Source organism: Pelobates fuscus, chromosome 7, assembly GCF_036172605.1.
Source record: "Pelobates fuscus isolate aPelFus1 chromosome 7, aPelFus1.pri, whole genome shotgun sequence".
Taxonomy (NCBI): Eukaryota; Metazoa; Chordata; class Amphibia; order Anura; family Pelobatidae; genus Pelobates; species Pelobates fuscus.
This window is the reverse complement of record NC_086323.1, coordinates 119097304-119122138: the sequence shown is the minus strand read 5'-3', so window position 1 is coordinate 119122138 and position 24835 is coordinate 119097304. Positions and strand designations below refer to the sequence as shown.

The 24835-nt window shown below is 43.7% G+C and overlaps 1 protein-coding gene across 2 annotated transcripts in view; it reads left to right on the top strand.

Moving 5' to 3' along the window:
• Positions 1–15792, top strand: part of LOC134568163 (ras-related C3 botulinum toxin substrate 2-like) — a 39212-nt gene extending 23420 nt beyond the window's left edge. Inside the window, exons 3-6 of one of the 2 annotated variants that reach the window (XM_063426516.1) lie at positions 5140–5242; positions 10969–11031; positions 13314–13473; positions 15323–15792. In XM_063426516.1, the coding sequence (XP_063282586.1) occupies positions 5140–5242; positions 10969–11031; positions 13314–13473; positions 15323–15450 (454 nt within the window). In that variant the 3' untranslated portion in view covers positions 15451–15792. Of the gene's footprint in view, positions 1–5139; positions 5243–10968; positions 11032–13313; positions 13474–15319 lie in introns of both variants that reach the window. The other variant, XM_063426515.1, reaches the window with a different exon arrangement.
• The last annotated feature ends 9043 nt before the right edge of the window (positions 15793–24835 follow it).

Below are 24835 nucleotides of genomic sequence, written 5' to 3'. Positions count from 1 at the left end.
AGGCGCCCTCTTAGCAAGACGGCGCGCAACAAGCTCAGGGCAGAATGCCCTTGACCCCTTATCCCTAATAAAGTCTGCGAGACACCTATTGTAGACCCTAAATGACGCAGTTTCTTGCAAAGATGGGTTGGAATCCCCGTAAGGGTCTGGAATCTGCATTAAAGTCATGCCAGGACAAACACCTGGAAATTTTTGGTCCCTTAGCAAAATTATTTGACCTGGCCGAGATGGCCAGAACTGAGAATAGACAGGTTGACCCGGAAGAACTCCGTGGTTGGGTGCAGAGGGCAATCTGCATAGCCGGTAGTGTGAACACTTCCCTGTCTATAGAATGGCGTAAAGCCATCCTCTTTAAAATCGAGCCCAAACTGGCCAACCTCGCCCTCACTGAGGCGAGCAAAGACGCTCAGGGCCAGCTGTTCGGAGACTCCTTTATCAAGGATCTGGGGCGCTTTGTAGGTGCTTTCACAGCCTTAGACAAGGCCCAGTACTCCATGATGAGAGTGTTTCAGGGACGGGTCTCTTCCAGGGCCGGCAGATTCAGGAGCCGTCTGTCCGATCTAATTTTAACTCCCGAGGATCGGGACGAGGCTCTTATAACCAGAGGCCACCTTATCAGGACACAAAACACCAGTCTCCCTTCTTCCCATCTCGTGGAAGACCATGGCGCTCCAGAAGCTTCAGAGGGAACCCCGGTTCCAGACGCCCTTACGGTAAGACCACACCTAATTCATGCTTTTTCCAATATCTGTGTAGGGGGCAGACTCTGTCATTTTTTACATGCCTGGTTAGAGATCACCTCAGATGCCTGGGTTGTGAACACGGTAAAGGGGTTCCACATAACATTGGTAGACTCCCCGGGTCACATTCCTCCCCCTCACCCCATGGTAATGTCAAAGGCAAACCGCGCCTTAATAGACATGGAACTATTGTCACTCCACATGAAAGGAGCGATAGAACGGGCACCACTGAACCATGCTGGGGTTATCAGCAACATTTTCCTGGTGGAAAAGAAAGGCGGCCAGATGCGCCCAGTTATAAACCTTCGGGCCCTAAACTCCATAGTGCGCTACCGACACTTCAAAATAGAGGGAATCCACCTCCTTCGGGACTTACTCCTACGTGGAGACTGGATGGCAAAGTTAGACCTCAAAGATGCCTACCTAACGGTCCCGGTGACAGAGTCATCCAGGGACCTACTGAGGTTCCTCTGGAAAGGCGGAACATGGCGATTCACATGCCTCCCGTTCGGACTCTCGTCTGCTCCGTGGTGCTTCACCAAATTGATGCGACCGGCCATGGCTTGGCTGCGCAGTCGCGGGGTAAGGCCGATAGTCTATCTGGACGATATCCTCCTCATAGCACAAGATCGGGGAGTCCTCTTAGAACACCTTCAATGGACAATGGATCTCCTACGTCGCCTGGGTTTCTTGCTCAACGGGGAGAAGTCCTGCCTATCCCCGACCCGACACATGGAGTTCCTGGGGTTCACGGTCGACTCGGAAGCGGAGTCTCTCAGTCTCCCTCCAACCAAAATACACTTAATCCGCAAGGAACTACGACGTGCCCTCACGAGACACCAGCTGTCGTTGCGGCACCTGGCACGACTCATTGGACTACTGACCTCGTCCATCCAGGCGGTGTTCCCGGCTCCGCTCCACTACCGAGCTCTTCAACGCCTGAAGATAGCACACCTTCGCAAAGGGGCCTCGTATGCAGATTTGGTCCCCCTGGACTCGGAATCCCGAGACGAGATGACCTGGTGGATCCACAACCTATCCGCCTGGAATGGCAAGGCCATCTTCGACTCTCAGCCAGAGTTCACGGTGGACTCAGTTGCGAGTCTCCACGGCTGGGGCGCACACTGCAACGGGGTGACCACTGGGGGTCGAGGGACAGATGCAGAGTCCCGACTCCACATCAATTCCCTAGAACTATTGGCTGGTTCCTTCGCGATCAAGAGCTTTGCGAACGGCACGGCCAGTGCATGCATCAGACTGCGTATGGACAACATCTCAGCGGTCTGGTATGTCAACCACCTGGGAGGCACACGCTCAGCGATGTTGGCCCGCTTAGCGAAAGATTTCTGGACCTATTGTCTAGCCAGGAAACTGACGGTCCAGGCGGAATACCTTCCTGGCCTTCACAATACCCATGCGGATTGGAGCTCACGCTATCTCGCAGACACCAGCGATTGGAAATTGGATACACAGGTGTTCTCTACTATCTCGTCCCTTTGGGGGCCTTTCTCTATAGACCTCTTCGCTTCCAGACTCAACGCGCAACTACCCAGGTTCTACAGCTGGCGCCCGGACCCGGCCACGGAGGCAGTGGACGCGTTTCTACAGGAAAGGCCCGACTCACGCCTTTACGCTTTCCCGCTATTTGCCATGCTCCCCCGAGTGCTACTCCAGGTACTGCACCAGATGGCGGATATGGTCCTGCTAACCCCATTCTGGGGTACCCAGTCGTGGTTCCCTCAACTCCTGGAACTGACAATAGACGTTCCCGCTCTTCTGCCGCCCAACCGGGACCTTCTGCTGAACCCGATGGCGCAACAACACCCCCTCCTACTGTACGGATCATTACGGTTACTGGCATGGAGAATTTCGGGGGACCCTGGGAAGTCCCAGGAGTTTCGGACACAACTCGACGCCTCTTGGCTGACGCATGGGCTCCCAGCACTAGAAGCTCATATGGGACCGCTTGGAGAGCTTGGGCTGGTTGGTGCCTGGCTAGGGACCTGGATCCCGTGGCGGCCCCTGTGACGGCGATACTACTCGGACCTCACCTTGCAACAACTCTCTGCCAAATTGGTATGCCTGTTCTGCCTCATTTCATGTAAACGAGTCTTGGAGGTACGTGCCCTGGACCATGATGCGAGATCCTTCACCCCGGATGGGGTGACATTCAATATCTCCAGAAGGACGAAGACGGCCATACGCTCAGTCTCGTACCCGAGTTTTCCGACCTGTTTGAAGGAATACGAACTTCGAACGAAGGCCCATAGGTCGGACCCAACGCCTCAACTTTTCCTCGCGACCCGTCGACCATTCACCCCTGTATCCAGCACGACTCTGGCTCGTTGGGTGAAGTGGATTATGTCGCAAGCGGGGGCGGATACATCCATCTTTAGCGCCCACTCCACACATGGGGCGTCAGCCATGTCCATGGCCTCTTCGGGGGCACGCCTGGAAGACCTTATGAGGATGGCGGACTGGTCCAGAGAATCCACCTTCAGGGAATTCTACTTCCGACCTCAGCCACACGTTTTCTCGTCGGTCATTGCTCAGCTTTAAACTAGCAATATGAGCCTCCGTGTCTTGATATAAAATTACATGATTTCGCTATTTCATGACGAAAAGTCATGATTTTATAAAAGACACGGAGGCGAGTATTGCCCCTCCCTATTACTTATTTATATAATTTCCCCCCCCTGTCATTTCTCGCTTCGGGCGGTAAGTATAACATTGCCTTCCATGAATGTATGACTTATATGTACATCTGACTCATGACATTTCACATACATGGGGACTCTTGACTCAGGTACGAATGGGGGTACACTAACGGGTGGCTTGGTTTCCAATGTATCGTATCTTGACATGGGCAAATAGTGTTAGTACCGATTTAACCTTTGGGCTCCTGTCATTATGTCTTCACAGTTTGATCCACTTCTAAGCGCATTGCATGAAGGACGTCTCTATGCTCAGGACTTCCACAAGTTAGCTGAAGTTCAAGAGTTGACAAAGAGATGGACTCCCTATGGTTAAAGTTTCACCATTCGTTCCCTGTTTTGCCTATGTTCGAGGGCATCCGCTGTTCCTGTATCAACAAGGACTCTGGGCCGTGGCCCTTCTAGTGCTGGACTCTTTCCTGACTTCCGGTTACTGTTGGCGGGTAGCATCTCCAAATAAAGAGGAATTGGAGGAGGAGGTGCTGCCTATTATACTGGGACTGGATATGGGAGTGTCCTATCTCTATGGTTACTGTTTTTTCTTACTGTTAATATACTTTGCTGCTATTGGTGGACAGTAAAGAAAGGGTTAAGCAATACTCGCCTCCGTGTCTTTTATAAAATCATGACTTTTCGTCATGAAATAGCAAAATCATGTAATTAGTTTGTTTATAAATCTCATCCGTGAAAGTCCCATGTCTTGTTATATGAATTAAAAATAACTCATAATATAATCGGGTCATGTAGTGTAATATTATATGATAATGAGCAGCGGCGTACATACAGCGGTCGCAGGGGTCCGCCACTCCAGGGGGGCCGGCCGCCCTGCGGACCCTTGTGACCAGGTATCCGCCGCCATCATCTTTTGCGGCCCCGGCCCACGCGGCAAGCCGCCGGGCCGCCATCCAAGGGGTCCATCGGGTGGCCCATGCTGTCAGGGCCCCCTTTAACAGCGCGACCGGGCCCCCTGTGATGACATCACAAGCTGGGAGGAAGTGACCACACGTCACTCCTCCCAGATAACACTGAGAGCCATGCAGGAGGAAGCAGAGGGAGTCAGAATGGGAACTCTGACTCCCATCCACCTGAGCCACCACTGGACCCCAGGGAAAGTCACCCTCCTGCACCATAAAGGTAGGAAACAGGAGGGTGACTTAAACATTTTGTGTGTGTGTGTGTGTATATGTATGTCTGTGTGTGCTTGTCTGTTTGTATGTATGTGCGTCTTGTGTGTCTGTGTGTATGTGTCTGCCTGTGTGTATGTGTTCCTGTCTGTTTTTTTATATGTGTCTTTCTATGTATGTGTCGTGTGTGTGTGTGTTTGTCTGTGTGTGTGTGTGTGTCTGTATGTGTGCCTGTCTGTTTGTATATGTGTGTGCCTTTCTGTTTGTATGTGTATGTTTGTATGTGCCTGTGTGTGTGTGTGTCTGTGTGTATGTGTCTGTGTGTATGTATGTGTGTGTGTGTGTATCTGTCAGGGGGGAATAGGGAGGGGGAGGGGCCCACGGATCATTTTCGCACCGGGGCCCCATGGTTTGTGTGTACGCCACTGATAATGAGTATATTTAGCATAATATATTACATAAAAATAAGGGGTTTTTTTTTGGGGGGGGGGGAGGGGTTACTGTGTACTATCTAAATTTTCATGTCATACTGAATGAATTTTATTTATTTTATTTTTTCAGTTGTACTGTGGTGGTAGAAAGAAAAACAGTGAATTTGGCATTATGGGATACAGCTGGGCAAGAAGAATATGACAAACTGAGGCCACTTGCATACCCACACACTGTAGGTGCAGCAAAAACAATGAGCACTGAATGGTCACAATATTGCAGTTATATAATATATGAATTTTTCCATGGGTCAGTAATGGGTCATGGGTGACTGATAAGCTGGAAGTCTCCAGCATGATCCAAGACATATGCATTGTCACCTTCTTGGCATATGCTTTACTAAACCCAAAAACCTCCCAAGGATACTCCGACACCTTATTTGGGGAAAATAATCACAACTTTATGAATGGAAAATACATTTTCAAGGTTATTGCCAACATACTTAAACATTACATATTAACCCCAAATCCTTTAACAATTCTACCCCAGACAATGACCCACATCAACAATAATTGATACCACTTTATAACATATAAAACATAAATCATTGCCACTGAGGGCGTGATTTTGCATGGGTCACAATGTAGGGGTATACACACCAGGTTCAGAGCTACCAACAAGCTCAAACCTACCAATACCCTAACTAATATCTTACATCTGGACAAACGACCTACACTCCAACTTGTCTATTCATCCCCCACCGCCCTGACCAAATGGGAGTTAAAAACAAAAAGGAGGGAAGGTGGGACAACAACAGGTAAGTGAGGATTAAATTAAGATGGCCACTGATCTAAAATGGCCACAATTTATATTTCTATAGCCAAAACCCCACCCCAATTTATCTAGCCAATTTCCCACACTACACCCCTTCTATGCTTTAATGCTATAATGTCACCTCACGATAAATAGAGCAGCAACACTATTTCTCGATATATAATATCTGTCTGAGATCCATGGAAATCCACAGCAACTTGGAGACAGAAAACCTTAAAGGGACACTATAGTCACCCAGACCACTTCAGCTCAATGAAGTGGTCTGAGTGCAATGTCCCTCAGGCTTTAACCCTGCAGATGCAAACACAGCAGTTTCAGAGAAACTGCTATGTTTACATTGCAGGGTTAAGCCAGCCTCTTGTGGCTGTCTTCCGGACAGCCACTAGCGGCGCATCTGTGAAGCTGCAGGCATATTATGCCTCCATTGCATAAAATCTAGGCTAATAAAGGTTAGTGAGGCGAACATAGAGTCCGTTTGGGTTATGTTAGAATTTGGAAATCACACAGTAACTCGTGTAGGTGTGATTTATAGGCCCCCAGGACAAATTGAAGGGTTAGATAATCTACTAGTTGAAGAAATAGCTAAAATGACAATGAAGGGGGAAGTTATCATCATGGGTGACTTCAATCTTCCTGATGTGAATTGGAAAACAAAAATAGCTGCTTGTACCAGGAGCACACATATTCTAAACTCCCTACTGGGATTGTCTCTAAAACAAGTCGTTGAGGAGCCAACTCATAAAGAGGCCATACTAGATTTAGTGTTAACAAATGGAGATTTGGTATCAGATATTACTGTAGGTGAAAGTTTAGGATTCAGTGATCATCAGTCAGTGTGGTTTAATATAAGAACAGTGACTGAGTCACACCACACAAAAACAAAAGTTTTAGACTTTAGAAAAACAGACTTTTCTAAAATTAGAATATGTGTAAAGGAGTCATTATCAGACTGGAGCAATTTAAATGGAGTCCAAGAGAAATGGGATTATTTAAAAGTTGCACTACTGAAGGCAACAGAAAAATGCATTAGGCTTGTCAGTAAAAGCAAAAAATTCAAGAAACCACTGTGGTTCTCCGCAGATGTGGCCAAAATAGTAAAAAACAAAAGGTTAGCATTTAGTAATTAAAAAAAAAACCCAGAGTGAGGAAGACAGAATAATCTATAAGATTAGTCAGAAAGAGGCTAAGCAAGTTATAAGAGCTTCCAAATCACACACAGAAGAGAAAATAGCACAGTCCGTAAAAAAGGAGGACAAAACTTTTTTTAGATACATAAATGAGAAAAGAAAAGTAAAACAAGGATTAGTTAGATTAAAAACAAAAGAAGGAAGGTATGTAGATGAGGATAAAGGTCTAGCTGACTGCCTCAATTAATATTTTTGTTCGGTATTTACAGATGAAAGTGAAGGAAAGGGACCTCAGTTAAGAAAAAAGGATAAATGAGTCATTTATTACACGTGAGTTTACAGAGGAAGAGGTTCTATTTCAACTGTCAAAAGTAAAGACAAATAAGTCAATGGGACCTGATGGAATACACCTAAAGCTATTAAAAGAGCTTAGTGGTGTACTAGCAAAACCATTAACAGATTTATTTAACCAATCATTGTTAACACGAGTAGTCCCAGAAGATTGGAAGTTAGCGAATGTTGTGCCCATTCACAAGAAAGGTAATAGGGAGAAGTCGGGCAACTATAGGCCAGTAAGCCTTACTTCAGTAGTGGGGAAAGTGATGGAAACCATGTTAAAGGATAGGATTGTTGAACATCTAAAAACACATGGATTTCAAGATCAGAGACAACATGGGTTTACTTCAGGGAGATCATGCCAAACTAATCTTATTGATTTTTTTGATTATGTAACTAAAATTATAATTCAGGGTGGTACAGTAGACATTGCTTACCTAGATTTCAGTAAGGCTTTTGACACTGTTGCACATAGAAGGCTTATCAATAAACTGCAATCTTTGAGTTTGGATTCCAATATTGTTGAATGGGTAAGGCAGTGGCTGAGTGACAGGCAACAGAGGGTTGTAGTCAATGGAGTATATTCGAAGCTTGGACTTGTCACCAGTGGGGTACCTCAGGGATATGTACTTGGACCCATTCTCTTTAATATTTTTATTAGTGATATTGCAGAAGGTCTTGATGGTAAGGTATGTGTTTTTGCGGATGATACTAAGATATGTAACAGGGTTGATGTTCCAGGAGGGATAAGCCAAATGGCAAATGATTTAGGTAAACTAGAAAAATGGTCAGAGTTGTGGCAACTGACATTTAACGTGGATAAGTGCAAGATAATGCATCTTGGACGTAAAAACCCAAGGTCAGAGTACAGAATATTTGATAGAGTCCTAACCTCAACATCTGAGGAAAGGGATTTAGGGGTGATTATTTCTGATGACTTAAAGGTAGGCAGATAATGTAATAGAGCAGCAGGCAATGCTAGCAGAATGCTTGGTTGTATAGGGAGAGGTATTAGCAGTAGAAAGAGGGAAGTGCTCATGCCATTGTACAGAACACTGGTGAGATCTCATTTGGAGTACTGTACACAGTACTGGAGACCGTATCTTCAGAAGGATATTGATACTTTAGAGAGAGTTCAGAGAAGGGCTACTAAACTGGTTCATGGATTGCAGGATAAAACTTACCAGGAAAGGTTAAAGGATCTTAACATGTATAGCTTGGAGGAAAGACGTGACACGGGGGATATGATAGAAACATTTAAATACATAAAGGGAATCAACACAGTAAAGGAGGAGACTATATTTAAAAGAAGAAAAACTACCACAACAAGAGGACATAGTCTTAAATTAAAGGGACAAAGGTTTAAAAATAATATCAGGAAGTATTACCTTACTGAGAGGGTAGTGGATGCATGGAATAGCCTTCCAGCTGAAGTGGTAGAGGTTAACACAGTGAAGGAGTTTAAGCGTGCGTGGGATAGGCAAAAGGCTATCCTAACTATAAGATAAGGCCAGTGACTAATGAAAGTATTTAGAAAATTGGGCAGACTAGATGGGCCGAATGGTTCTTATCTGCCGTCACATTCTATGTTTCTATGTTTCTATCGCGCAGAGCGTCCATAGGAAAGCATTGAGAAATGCTTTCCTATTGACAGCTTGAATGCGCACGCGGCACTTGCTGCACTGGCGCATTTGGATCCGCTGACGTCGGCAGAGGGAGCTGACGTCGGCGGGGGAGGAGAGGTCACCAGCGCCGAGGGAGCCCGGCGCTGGAATAAGGTAAGTGGCTGAAGGGGGACGGGGACCCTGAGGGTGAGGGTCACCCAAGGATGACATGGTGACATGAAAACAGGTTTGTTTTCCTGACACTATAGTGATAACCTTAATTCCCTTTTAATCGAACCCCAATAGTAATCCTAAAATACCTCATTCTGAACACTCCCTCCCCATTCCCTAAAACCTCTACTGCTAAACTTTCCATAGCCCCACACCCCCACCACACATATACACACAACTTAACTTTGACCTAAGTTAAAATGTTAAAAACACTGTAAAGAGATTTATTAAAGTGTTCTTTTCTAAAAAGTGGTGAAAAATGTTTCCACTTGTTTCCATTGTGATTGCCCCACCTGTTACAAATGGCTATTTGTAACTGGCCCTTTAAATGAAAAATTGCCCTGCTTCCCTGGATTGTGGAGAAGCCTATTTGCCAGCATCCTGCCTCATGACTATGGCCCCTGGAAGATTGTGCCCCTGAAAATGTATTAACTTTTATTGGTGTGTATGGCCCTTTAAGAACCGTCTGGGGACATATTGTGACTTTGCTGAACAATGCCCCTTTAAGACTATGTCCCCAGACCTGTAAAATAACTTGCCCCTGGCTCTCTCCCACTTGGTTCAGTAAATAGGGCTTACTGGACCAAGTACCACACAGGCGGACCACCCAGAAGTTAGTGCAGGCAATTTACCTCCCAGGCTGTGAGGTTACTGCAGGTTAATTGCCGAGCGCTGGGTGGCCGCCATTCGGCAGCCGAACACGTGGTGGCGGCCATTTTGGTCATTCGAATGCGGTCAGCGGTGTATGTTAAAGATTCTGTGGAACTAAAATCGGCTACACATTCTGCCGAACACCGCTGACCCTTACCTTCTCCCATACGGAACTTGCAGCTCCAGAGACTAAGTCCCGTTCGAAATGGGACTTAGTCGTTTTTTTCGCATGAAATTGACCGACCGCACAGCCCAAATCTATGGAACTGTTTTGGGCAGGAAATTGTGCTTGCGGTCGGTCATAAAGGACTTCCAGCTAACTTTTGATCCACTGGAGGGATTTGGCTGATTTTTGGAAGTGTTTATATTTGATGTATGCTGAGTCTGAATATGCAACTTTTATTGAAATTGAATGTATGGTTTTAAAGTTACAGTGTGTGTGTAAAAACTGTATTTTTATTGTATGTAATAATTGGTTTAACTGTTTATCTGAGGGGAGGGAATGTGTGGGCTGCACCAGATGTGTGATTGGTGATTTTATGCCTCCCCCTGGGAGTATCCTATTTGCATGTAACCTCAATAAAAGCCAGGCTGGGTGTTCCAGCATCTCAGACCTCTTCTGACCCTCTAACTTGCAGCCTCGACTCATGTTTGTAGGGGACAGCTATAATCACTACAGGGATTGCTATGCTCGTCATACTCCCTTAGCTGTTGAGCTCTTGTAAGAGCTCTTGTTCCTGATCCTGCTTCGCTCTACAGAAGGGAGAGGTTCACCTATTGGAACCTGGAGCCTGGTCGTAGGTCCAGGGCGCAGAGCAGACGGCGAGATACCAGCCCAGCAGCGGTGGTTCGTGGAGTTCGCAGTGCTTATGGTGGCTACGGTGCTGATGGTCCTTTGGAAAGCGCTAGGAGCATCCTTTTCTACGGTCCAACTTCCAGCCAGCCTGGAGGCAACCGTAACACCACCTTTAGTAATTTAGATCCTTTTTAGAACAGAACATTTTGATAAATATTTCTCTTTGTGCTCTTTTGAACACAGGGCAATTTCAGTATCATAAAACTCTACTTTCTGTGCTTTGTAAAAAAAAAATACATTCTTGTTTCCGTTTAAATTAAGGTGCAATAAACTTTCACGAAGGGAGACTCATCACAGCTAACATTTTAAAATTATTTTTTAGGATGTTTTCTTAATCTGTTTTTCGTTGGTATATCCAGCTTCATATGAAAATGTTCAAGAAAAGGTCAGTATTATGAGTATTATTATGTATTAAAATGTTTGCTCTTTCTACTAAATATTATTTTCGTACGGTTTACATTGCCTTAGCCTATTACTTGCTTGTATTCAATCACTTCTACATTTTGTCAGTTTAGCAAATTCAGTGTGTAAAGGAAAGCCTTGAATTTAAATAAAAATGTAAATCATATTGTATTCTGCCTTGATTAAAAATAGATTCAGGGGTAGCAGTCTTAATACAATCAATCAGATGCTGTTGTGAGTAGCACGTCTTTTATTTAATTTATACAGTACTGTATGGTTCATTCTGTTCATGTCAGTTTAACTGAATATTTCTTATGGGAAACAGTGGTAATATGTTTCTTTGGGGGGTTGTATTTTTTTTTTAAATATAATTCTTTATCTAAATTTTAAATTCTCCTAAAGGAGAAAGGAAACAGATAACAGGATCATATAAACCATACATGGTACAAAGTACAAACTAAAAGAGCAATCACTTCCAGGGTAATTTACTTAAGTGAGAATTCAATTTACTCAAAGTGAATTTCACATTTAAGGCTAGAGAAGCAAAAAAAAAAAAAACATAACTGACTTAATTTTTTTTTTTTTTTTTTTTTAAAGTCTAGTTTGGCTATGTTGATGTTAAATTTGCAATCTTAGAGATTAGGAAGGCACGAGGGGACCAATAGCTGTAGGTCAAAGACTTTGTAAAAATACTTGGTTGAGTTATGTATAAAGGCTGGTAATGTGAACCAATTTAACGATGGTCAGATATAAGTGATGTAACTTAACACATCTCATTAAAAACATATTTGTACACAGTAATTGGATGAGCCATATCTTTAGAAGGGCTTTATGTATGAAGTGAAGTGTGTACTATTTTTTTTTCATTTGACAAAATAGTGCAGATTTTAATAGAAAAATCCACTTTTATAAATTACATAATTTTATCAATTTAAATGCATGTATGTTTTCATTGAGTTATATCTACTAAGTAGCAATTTTATTTTTTATTTGAGCAATGGAGTGTCCCTTTAAATGAGAAAAAAACATGATAAGCATGATGTAAGTTAATGAGATGAAACTGTAAGTTGGATGGAGTGGTTGCATTACCTCTCCAACTATTGTTTGATATTAATATAGATAATAACTAGCAACAAGCTAAGTGTACATTTCCAAGTTCATGGACCACTACACTACATAGTCACCTAGGCCATTTTATCTCAATGAAGTGGTCTGGTTGTACAGATTTTGTAGGTTTATCTCTGTTATGTAGAACATTGAAGTTTTGGAAAAACTGTATCACTCTTAGCAATGTATTGATTTAATTCTATGGGGAATATAAATGCACGTGCAGCACATGCGCATCTATCTTCCCCATAAGATTAAATCAATGCTTTCTGATGGGGGATACGGTTTTTCCAAAACTTCAATGCATGCACACCAGGTCTGTTTGAGTAGCACTTATCATAAAATATGAATGGGAACGGATTAATAGGTCAGATCTCTTAAGCTATTCCTGAAGCTGAATTCCAAGATAGGGCGATATTATGGGGAAAACTACCTGAAATAGAGAATGAGAAAATTGAGGTTAATGGCTGAGAAAAGGAAGAGCATCTGAGAGAAAGAGATATTAAGCAAAGAGACACGGTGAGAATGTAGCAAGAAGAAAAACTAATCTAGAGGTAAAAAGAGTGAAGCCAAGTGGATTTACTAGATTGGAAAAAACACAGAGATAGGAGACAGACATGGAAGACTGAGTTGTGAGTTGCAGAATGATGAGAATGTATTCAAATGGGTGGAAATTGGGAGAAAAAGATTATAATAGATTATAATAGATTAAATTAGAATAAATTGTAAAAGTTGTAAAGGAACATTCCAAGACCATAACTACTTCAGAGTGCTATAGTGGTTATGGTGCAAGGAGTGCCCTGGCACAAACCCAGCGTGAGTAGTTAAACCACTTGAAAATTGTTTGACAACTTACTTGGTGTTCTCCAGTCAGATGTCACAGTCTTCAGTAGAGTAGGAAGCTATTAGTTTAACCCCTTAAGGACACATGACATGTGTGACATGTCATGATTGCTTTTTATTGCAGAGGTTTGGTCCTTAAGGGGTTAAACCCTCTACTGCATGGCCAGCTTATTGGCTGAGAACAAATGGTTAAACTACTTACAATGGGAAGGAGCCAGTGCACTCCTGAGACCATAATCGCCACAGCATGCTGTAGTGGTTATGCTGTTTGGAGTCTTCATTCTTGACATGCCTCATTTTCCCCTTTTCTTTCAGTGGTTTCCAGAAGTGAAACACCATTGTCCTCATAAGCCTATTATTCTAGTAGGAACCAAACTTGACCTTCGTGATGACAAGAAGACCATTGAAAAGCTTAAAAAAGAGAACAAGTCCCCAATCTCTTTCCAACAAGGGTTGACACTAGCCAAGAAAAATGGTGAGTACTAGAGAAATGGCTGAAAGAGCAAAATATGACATTAATTAACCAAGGGGAAATCATTGAGGGAACATATTCACAACAGTAACATATTGCAGATTGCATTCATAGACCTGAAAGTGCCCATAAACTTCAAATATTTCCCACAACATTCACACACTGCCTATTGCACTCACATTCCCCATTCACAAACTACATTCACAAGCAACAAAGAGCAGTCATAGGCTGCAAAGGCTCACACACATATGGAGAAATATACTTGTGTATGCATATGTATTCATAAGACTGACAAAGGTCTTCATTTAATAAACTCTCCAAGCTATCCAAAACTGTTAGGAAAAGTGTTAAAATTATTTATCTACAAAAAAATCCCATATAGTGTAAGTGTCTTCTGTAGCTAAATCAATGTGTGTTCAATTTGTATTTCACATATTGGGCCTTGGTATGATTTTTTAATGAAGATATTACACAGTTGCTTGTAAACATTTATGTCATACTGAGAGTTGTTTTTCAAGATTTTCACCACAAGGCTTCACAATAATTGTGCAGTTCAATGAGGCTATTTGAAAATCACAATTAGATGGGTCTTCCTGAGTCTAACACTCAGTGGTGGGATGTGGGTATTACAGACCTGCAGGAACACAGATTGATAAGTCAATTGATGGATTCAGATCGATGATAAAGGCTCACCAATATCAGTAGATGATTTAAGAATGGATGAAGATTAGATTAATATTAACTGATCGAGTGATGATAACATTTGGATCAAACACAATAATGAAAAAATGGCCATTAAATATATATTTTAATGTACTTGGGTCCAGATATCTACTAAGACAAGATGGAAGGATCCATTCTGGGTGAGTGTCAATGGGGAGTTTCTGATTTTATTTCTCTGTTTGTTGTTAGGGTAGAGCCAATTTAATTTAAGATTTCCAAGAACCAAGAGTTGATTCTGTTTATTTTAAGTGACAATTCCAATAAGGAAATTAACAATACATGTAAGAGATTGACTTTTAGAAGTAGATGGGCAGAAATTAGAAAAAGAGAAGCTCTATGTTAACAGTAAGGAAGTCAAAGCTGGAGGGTATACAATAATAGTTAATATGGGAAAAGTTTGCTGATGTTTTCAAATAAATTGCAGATAGCAGTGCCTCCAATTTTCTTTCCTATGTCTTTTTTGATGCATCAATACCTAGGATTGCCAGGTCTTTAAATCCACATTTTTAGGAGGTGTACTCCAATTGTTATCCTGAACAAAAGAAAGTCGTCCTTTGGTATAGCCTTTGGTATAGCACAAAGTGCTAATTCTAAAATATTGTGAAATAAATAGGAATGTTGACTTTTTTGGTGTTTTTTTGTCTAACAAGAATGCCCTAGTGCCCCCATTGTAAGTATTCAAATGGTTTTAGAAAGAGTTGACATCCTACCTGGGTTACACCAGATGTCACTCCTGTCTCCACAACATTTACAGAAGAGCATGAAGCTCTCTCTCCCTCTGAGCTACACCTGGCAGTGTAGGGCTTAGCTCTTTGGCTGAGAGCGATCAGCTGACACTCTCTGCCGAAAAGCTAGCCTTGCACTGCTATCAGAGGTTTCAAAACAGGAGCTTCCAGTTCTCCTGGCTGCTGGGAGGAGATAGGAAGTGGCCCCCAATGAATCCTAGGTATGAAGTCAAACTATTCTTAAATGGTTTTACTACTTACAATGAAGGAGCACCACAACGATTCACTGTAGTGGTTATAGTGTTTAGAATGTTCCTTTAATTGTTAGACACAATCGGGCTGTAAAAATGATATTGCATATTCATACAATCTCTCCAATTTTCATCTTGTTCTGTCCCCAGAAGCTGTGAAATATGTAGAGTGCTCTGCTCTCACACAGAAAGGACTAAAAACCGTCTTTGATGAAGCAATCCGAGCTGTCTTTCTTCAACTACCTTCCAAGCACAAAAAAAAAAAGTGTGTTCTGCTGTAACTTCCACTGTTCTATGCAGGACTTCTTGTCACAATTTACTTACATACATCTTACATATTTAATATTATTGCTTTTTAATTTAATTTCCCATCAATAAAACAACAATTGTGTAATCCTATATTTCCATACTGGAGAAAATTATGAAACAAATAGAGAATAATGTATATTTAAGAGAAAAATGCGTTGTTAAAATATACTTTGATTGGTGGGGAAGGTAGAGGAATTGAGAGGTATAGAAGGACATTGTTACCTGTTTTGCAAAGTACCCCGCACATTTTGATAGAGCCCAGGATTTGTGCCATACTTCATATTGGTTTTGTATTAACTTGCATTAAACATCTTCACTAAGAACTTAACCACAAACTATTTAAATTCGATACCATTACCCATAATTCTGGTCTTTCCTCCCTCAAGTGTTGCTACTCCCGTGTCTCCCTCCCTCCAAGTCAACGGTGCTACCATCAGCTCCGCCACGCAGGCTCGCTGCCTAGGTGTTCTCTTTGACTTCGACCTCTCCTTCACGCCTCATGTTCAGTCTATCGCCAAATCCTGTCGCTTCCATCTCAAAAACATTGCGTGCATCCGACCCTACTTAACATCAGATGCGACTAAGGTGCTCGTCCATTCCACTGTCCTTTCTCGCCTTGACTACTGTAATCCGCTACTCAGTGGTCTTATGTGCTACCAACTTGCACTGTTACAGTCCATAATGAATACGGCAGCGAGGCTCATCTTCCTGTTCGCCCGCACCTCCCACGCCTCACCCTTCTGTCAGTCCCTACATTGGCTTCCTGTAAGATATAGGGCTCAATTTAAAAATCTGGTTCTTGCTTTCAAATCTCTACATAATGCTGCTCCCACATATCTATCCTCCCTAATACACAAGTATGTCCCGTCTAGGCCCTTACGCTCTGCTGAAGACTTACGTCTATCCTCCGTCCGTACTCCCACCTCTGATGCTCGCCTTCAAGACTTCTTTTTTTTTTTTTTATTCTTTATTTTGTTGTGCAGGTGGTTACATATCGATTGGATGATGCCACAACAGCGTAATCTTTGACATAGTAGTAAGAACAGTGGCATGCAAGGCAATGCACATTTTTATAGTATTATTGAGCTTAAACAATCTAACACGTTACAGTAGATAATATAAATTAAAAATTTAAACAGTACAGAGAGGCTAGAGTAAAGTTCCAGTTGGCACATTCTGCAATGACAGCTGAGGAGTTAATATTGCTATGGTCTGCGATATAAGTCTGAAGTCAGTGCTGCAACCTAGGGTAACACTCGAGGCCCTCTGTATCATTAGACTATTCAGTGTGGTATGGTGCTGCAGGAAATCTATATTGAATAAAGACCGGTTTGTGGTTTTGCGGTTTCTGAAATGAAAACATCGTACTAACAAACCAGGGGTGATGTGTATCAGCCAAACATAGTACGTAAAAGAAATGCAAGGTAATAGCTGGCCAATGAGTGTAAGAGGACATAACAATTGAGTAAGATAAGCCAGTTACTATTTACATATGCAGACGTTTTCAATGTTAATTCCGACGCGCAATCACAGTCATTCTATGTATGCACGGGTTGTAGTTTAGCAGTAGCCTAACGACTCAACATTTACCCAAAGTAAAAACAATATGTAAGTAGTCTAAGGCATAACAAACAGTAGATATCATTGCTAGATTTAGCCTACGTTGCGTAGTCACGTTTCTGTTTTCTGTAAGCATAGAGATGCCCTGCATATAAGCCAAGGTGATCTGTCTTTAAGGTCTCGAGTGGGTTAGTAAAGTCGTACGTTATCTCACTCCTCCGGGCGGAATCGTGGGTCACGGTGTACCATTAAGGTTGGGAAACCCCTTTAGGGCATGTACAAGGGTGTAGGGTTTATAGCCAGAGAGTTGTGTGAGGGATATAGTAAATTCGCGGGGGACCCCACTTGATGTGTACATGGTATAAGTGAGGGGGTATTCTGGCTGCGTGTTGGGATGTAGAGTGTGGATCTGGGCGACCCCTTGTGCCTGCAGCTCGAGTGCTGCGTGTGTGTTTGGGCGTACAGTTTGTCCGGTTGGGCCCCTACGGCCGAAATCGGAGTCGTGGTCGAATGGAGTGTGTGTTCGCCGTCCAAACGGCCCAGGAGGTCTTGGTGGCAGTCAAGGGTAAGGGTAATTAAGAGTTGGCTAGCGGCCTCAGTGTCGCCCTTAGGAAGCGGGAACCCCTATGTCGGATGTGTACCTAGATTGCGTCCCCTAAATATACAGTTAAACCAAAGAATATACACAAATAATAAAAGCAAACGTAGAGCGGCAGAGAGGCTAGGGTGTGATGAGCCGGTAAGGCTTGACCGTTCCCTTCGAAAGCGTTCAGGGTGTGGCTACAGTCTGTGCAGCGCGGGTGGGTCCACCTGGAACAAAAGTCTCGGAGGTAGCTGGATTCCACGTGTGTGGCTTAAAAGTTGTGCGCTGCTTCATGGAGTCCGCCGGAAGGCCCAGGGTGGAAAGGTGGGCCTCCGCCTCCTGCAAGTCCGCTATTAGGTATGTGGTATCTCCCTTGAGCACTTGAAGCTTGTGGGGTGAGCGCCATCGGTATTTGATGTCGCGCTCGCGGAGTAGGGTAGTGAAAGGCCTAAGGGTTGAGCGCCAGGCCATAGTCCCTGTAGATAAGTTGGTGTAGAACGAGAGGGTCATGTCCTCAAAGATGAGCGGCGTGGTGTTTCTAATGGCGGCCATTACTGCTTCTTTGTCCTGTCGCTTCTGGAATTTAACAATTAGGTCCCTGGTTGCTGCTGATGGTGCCGTTGGTGGTTTAGGGATTCTAAATGCGCCGTCAAGGCCTACACCCTTGGCCTGCTTCGGAGGGAGTATTTTACTCACCAGGCGCCTTATGAGGTGGGGAAGTTCAGAGTCTGGGACTGATTCTGCGACGCCTCTGACCTTAACGTTCTGGGCACGTCGCGAATCCTCCATTGCTGCCATGGCCTGTTCCATCTTCAAGTGCTGCTGTTGCAGCAATTTCATCTCCTGCTGGAGTGAGGACATTTGTCTTGTGTGGGAGTCTTGCTCCACGGTTTCCACACGGTCTGTAAGGCCCTTTATATCTCTTCGCATGCCTGCCACATCCTCCTGGATATTCCGGCGGAGCTCCGCCAGCAGCTCCCTCATTTCAGCTTTTGTGACCGGGGCTGTGTCTCGCTGCATGGTAGGCTTCATGTTAGGCTTCTCCAGTGCCAGCACTGCGGGTGAACATAGCTCCTCTGGCTCGGAGAGTAGTTTGTCAGAGTCCTCAAAGCCATCTATGTAGGCGGCCATGTCAGGCTCTGGCGCGCCATGCCCTCGCCGCCATAAGTCTCCGATGCTGGTGCCCGGCCAGGGCAGGTCTTGCTTGGGTTTTTTATTCTTCCTGCCCATTGCTGCGTCATATGTGGGCAACTTGCCTGCTTTGGGGGGTGATATAGTCAAGATTGTTGTCGTTTAGGGCGGTATCGCCGGGAGCTCCCTGCAGATGCGACCAGTCGGTTCGGCAGTTGGCTCCGCCCCCCTTACCTATATCTTCCTATCACAAGGAAGAGATGTGTGTTAATTATAATGCCTGCTTTGGTCTGCTCTAATACATGGATTTTCTCCTATCATTCTTTCACTTAAATCTCTTTTATATGCCTTGTACTTGCTCATTCTTTTCCATGTTTTTTAAGGTACTTATACATAGATTTAATGAGTATACTAATCAAATTAACTGAGCATCTGTTTCTTCTTATTATTTTTTATGTTAATGAATTTTGTAATTCCACATTAATTGATTATGTGTTTATAAAAATGCTTTTTTGTCACTGTGGTGTTAGCTTGATAAAGACCTGGTTACAGGTCGAAACGTTGCTGATCCAATAAAACTGCCTTGAACATATCACAGTGAGTGCCTGTGATTCTTTTCATTTGTATAGATTGTACTGGATTTGCTGACCCATGCTCAGTGCACCCTGTGTTAAATTATATGATTGAGTGCAACCCTCCTTTTTCTCTTAGAGCCACTAGTCAGACACATCAAACAGAGCAAAGAGTTCACAGGGATAACTACTCCGGCTGGAGAAGTGAAAATTGCTCTCTTTGCCGATGATATTCTTCTTTTTTTAACTAATCTGACTCAGACACAGACACAGCTGCTGGGTCTCTTGACCACATATGGTAGCGTGTCCTACTATAAAAACAACATACACAAAATACCAGTGAGGCTCTCAATAGACCTCCAGAATCAACTCCACGGGCGCACTTGTTTGTTTGGCATAGATCCTTGATAACTTATCTGGGTATAAAATTAACCAAGTCTAATAACTTGCTGTCACAAGAAAACCATAAAGCGCTGCTTTACAAACTAGAGAATCAGTTACGTAGATGAAGGGGTGTGGGGGGGGGGAGTTGTGGCTGGGTCGCATACACACAGTTAAAATGATGATTTAGGTACAATTTATATCTCTTCAGAACAATCCCCATTGCATTCCCAAATAAACTCCTTAAACAGTTCCAAATGCTCATATTTGGAAGAAAAAGCCCCCACGGATGGCACAGCACTTATTGTGGCTTCATTCAAAAAAAGGGTGGACTGGGAATCCCAAACATTGCCGTGTACTATAAGGCCTCATTAATTTTCCAAGCTCTATCAGTATTGATGTCACGTCACATCTACTCTGGATGGCTGCACAACCAAACCCGACAAAATGAGAAAATCATTTTTTTTTAAATAAAACTAAATTATATATATATACGTACATATAAAAAAAAATCGAAAATCCCCCGCACTCACGCTTAGTTCTGTGTCCAATTTGCCGGGTGCCTGGCATGTACTCCCATAGAAATATATTCGCCAAATGACTGCCGCTCACCGGTCTTGTAAAAGTCCAAAATTTATTAAGAAATAATTAAAAAAGAGACCAACGTTTCAGTCCCCGTTCGGGACTTTCCTCAGGGTGACAAAACAATAATACCATATAATAATATAATAATACATATATATACAACCAGGTCCTATAAGGAAGCAAGGATGCGAGTGTGGCACTTGCTGCATAAATGCACCAGGTTCCCAATACTCCTTATAGGGTCGGCTGGTAAAGCTTGATTCAGTAATTAAAAAAAATTGGTACAGCAATGTTGGGTTGGATTATGTAGGGTTAGTCTTAAAATTACTTAAAACTACTAAAATGTATTTAAATCCTAGACATAGTAGACATTTAAATATCAAGACTGTGAATCTATGTTGAGTTAAAAAAATTTAAATTTTTAAGATTGTACTTACACTTAATGTTATGTTAGTTATATAGGATATAACTAACCTTTTCTGTCCTTTTGAAATATATAATATGCATTAGACATATGCAATTCGTTTCGGTACGAATTTAAATCTGGCCGAATTTTGGCAATTCGGACATTCGGATGCTTTTGAATTGCTGAATTTTAGAAGTGCCGAATTTTAGAAGTGCAGAACTGAACCGAATTGCCGAAGTGTTGAATTGCCGAAGTGCGGAATTGCTGCAGTGCCAAATTTCAGAAGTGCCGAAGTGCCTCGGATTTCTTAAAAGTGGCAAAACAGGAGTGGGAGGGAAATTAAGTGAATGATGACAGGAATCTAACCCAAACCCTACCCCTTAGGGGCGATTTGCGGAAGTGCCGAAATGAACCGAAGTGCCAAATTGCAGAAGTGCCGAATTGCAGAAGTGCCGAATTGCAGAAGTGCCAAATTGCAGAAGTCCCGAATTTCGGAAGTGCTGAACCAAACCAAAGTGCCGAAGTTCCGAATTTCGGAAGTGCCAAACCAATTTTTTGGCCCATACACATCCCTTATTTGCATAAGGATATGATATGATATGAGAATATTTTAGAATAGCACATTGTGCACATTCTAGTGCACATTATTATTATTATTATTATTATTATTATATTTATAGAGCACCGTCAAATTCTGCAGCGTTTTACAATGAGTGGACGAACAGACATGTAGTTGTAACCAGACAAGTTGGACACACAGGAACAGAGGGGTTGAGGGCCCTGCTCAATGAGCTTACATGCTAGCGGGAGTGGGGTAAAATTACACAAAAGGTAAGGATAGTATTAGACTAGTGACAGTTGCAGAAGAGGAATCAGTTGGGAGCTATTAACAGTTTAATTGATACGCTTTTATGAAGAAGTGGGTTTTTAACGATTTTTTTGAAGGAGTGGAGACTGGTGAGCATCTAACGGAGGAGGGAAGCGAGTTCCACAGGAACAGTGGAGAGCCCTCGAGAAATCTTGAAGGCGAGCATCAGACGTGTGAGTACGGACAGAAGATAGACGTAAGTCTTCAGCAGATCATGAGGGCTTAGACGGGACATACTTGTGTATAAGGGAGGATAGATAGGTGGTTGCAGCATTATGTAGAGATTTGAAAGCAAGAACCAGAATTTTAAATTGAGCTCTATATTTTATAGGAAGCCAATGCAGGGACTGACAGAAGGGTGAGGCATGGGAGGTGCGGGCGGACAGGAAGATGAGCCTCGCCGCCGCATTCATTATGGACTGTAACGGCGCAAGTTGGGAGCACGTAAGACCACTGAGAAGCGGATTACAGTAGTCAAGGTGAGAAAGGACAGTGGAATGGACCAACACCTTAGTAGCATCTGGCGTTAAGTAGGGGCGGATGCGCACAATGTTTTTGAGATGGAAATGACTGGATTTGGCAATAGATTAAACATGAGGCTTGAAGGAGAAGTCGGTGTCAAAGAGAACACCTAGGCAGCGAGCCTGCGTGGTGGAGCTGATGGTAGCACCGTTGACTTGGAGGGAGGGAGACACGGGAGTAACAACACTTGAGGGAGGAAAGACCAGAAGTTCAGTTTTGGTCAAGTTTAGTTTAAGGAAGTGGGCAGCCATCCAGTTAGAAACAGCAGACAGGCAGTCAGAGACACTAGTCAAGAGGGACGGGGAGAGATCAGGAGAGGACAGGTAGATTTGCGTGTCATCTGCATAGAAATTATATTGGAAGCCAAAGGAGGTAATGAGTTTACCAAGGGAGGCAGTATAGATGGAGAACAGTAGGGGACCAAGGACTGATCCTTGGGGGACACCAACAGAGAGGAGTTGGGGAGAAGAAGCAGATCCAGAGAAGGAAACACTGAAAGAGCGCTGGGAGAGGTAGGAGGAGCACCAGGAGAGAGCAATATCTTGTAGACCGATATTGCGGAGGATGAGAAGAAGCTGTTGATGATCAACAGTGTCAAAAGCCGCAGACAGGTCAAGAAGAATTAGGATAGAGTAGTGACATAAGGGGTTAAGTTATAGGTTAATGTTTAGCAAATCCCTTTAAATTAACTGTCTATGCTCTAGGTCAGTGTTCCCCAACCCCCGGGCCGCGGACCGGTACCGGTCCGTGGATCAAACGGTACCGGGCCGCCCAGGGGTGTGGGGTGTGCGAGCCTGCCGGCTAATGCAGGGCTGGCATTGCCCAAGTGCCAGCCCTGCAATGTGACTGCGGACCGGCGGGGAGATCAGAGATCTCCCTCCCCGGTCTGCAGGCACATTGCTGACAGCCGGCAGGGGAGGGAGTGAGAGAGGACCCGGGAGCTCTTACCTGCAGCTCCTCCGGGTCCTCCTCTCGCGAGATTTGGAGCGTTGCCGCGGTAACCACGGCAACGCTCCAAATCTCGCGAGAGTGAACTCTAGCCCTGTAACTAGGCTAGAGTTCATCTCACCACCACCGGACCACCAGGGAATCCCCACCGGACCACCAGGGACTAAGAAATGTCCCCCCTCCTCCCAGTAAAGGTAAGAAGGGAGGGGGGACATGAATATATTAATTTTAATAAAATACATTTTAAAAAAGCCTCCTTACCCCCCATACACACACTGCCCCATACACACACTACACACACTGCCCCCACACACACACACACACACTATACACACTGCCCCACAAACACTGCCCCATACACACTACACACTGCCCCATGCACACACTACACACATTGCCCCACAAACACTGCCCCCATGCACACACTGCCCCATACACACACTACACACACTCCCCCACAAACACTGCCCCATGCACACACTGCCCAACAAACACTGCCTCATACACACACTACACACATTGCCCCATACACACACACTACACACACTGCCCCATACACACACCACACACTGCCCCACAAACACTGTCCCCATACACACACTACACACACTGCCCCACAAACACTGCCCCATACACACACTACACACATTGCCCCATACACACACACTACAAACACTGCCCCACAAACACTGCCCCATACACAGACTGCACACACTGCCCCATAAACACACTACACACATTGCCCCATACACACACTGCCCCATACACACACTACACACACTGCCCCACAAACACTGCCCCCATACACACACTACACACACTGCCCCACAAACACTGCCCCCATACACACACTGCACACACTGCCCCACAAACATTGCCCCCATACACACACTGCACACACTGCCCCACAAACATTGCCCCCATACATACACTACACACACTGCCCCACAAACACTGCCCCCCACACACACACTGCAACTCTCACACACACTGCCACCCTCACATACACACTGCACCGCTCACACACACATACACACAATTTTGAGTCTATGTCTTTATGTGACTATGTTTGTGATTTTCTGACTATGTATGTGTCTGCGTGTTTTTTTTAATATATGTGACTGTTTGTTTGTTTTTTGTCTTATTAAATGAAAACAAGCGGGCCACGGAAAAATTATCAAACGTTTACCGGTCCGCGGCGATAAAAAGGTTGGGGAGCACTGCTCTAGGTAAGTGGAACAAGCAAAACAACATTCCATACTTTGTTGCCTCAAGTTATATTTGTGTTAGTTTCCTGTTGCTAGCAGTCTTTAAGGAAGGATTGAATGAATGATTCAGAAAGAAAACCTATACAGTATATACATGGTGCGTCACTAATATTTCTGAGTGTTCTTGCTAGCAGTCTTTCAGGAAGGATTGAATGAATGATTCAGAAAGAAAACCTATCCAGTATATACATGGTGCGTCACTAATATTTCTGAGTGTTCAGTTCAGTGCAAAAACGTCACATGATTATACTCGACTAGATCAATGCTTGCCACCTCTTTTCTTCTTTCAAAAAGTGCAAGGGCATACCCTCCTACCATATAAAATACTTTTTTTTTATCACTCCACCTAAATTATGTAAAAAACAAACAAAAAATACAATTGTGAAAAACATTTTTTTTTATATCACTGAACAGTATTGCATACACACCATTAATAAACTGGCATAAATGGTGTGCTATTATTTTCTGAAAAGCTGTCAGAAGTGATAAACTATCAGCTGTCGCTAAGTGAGAAGGAAATACCCATTAAAAAG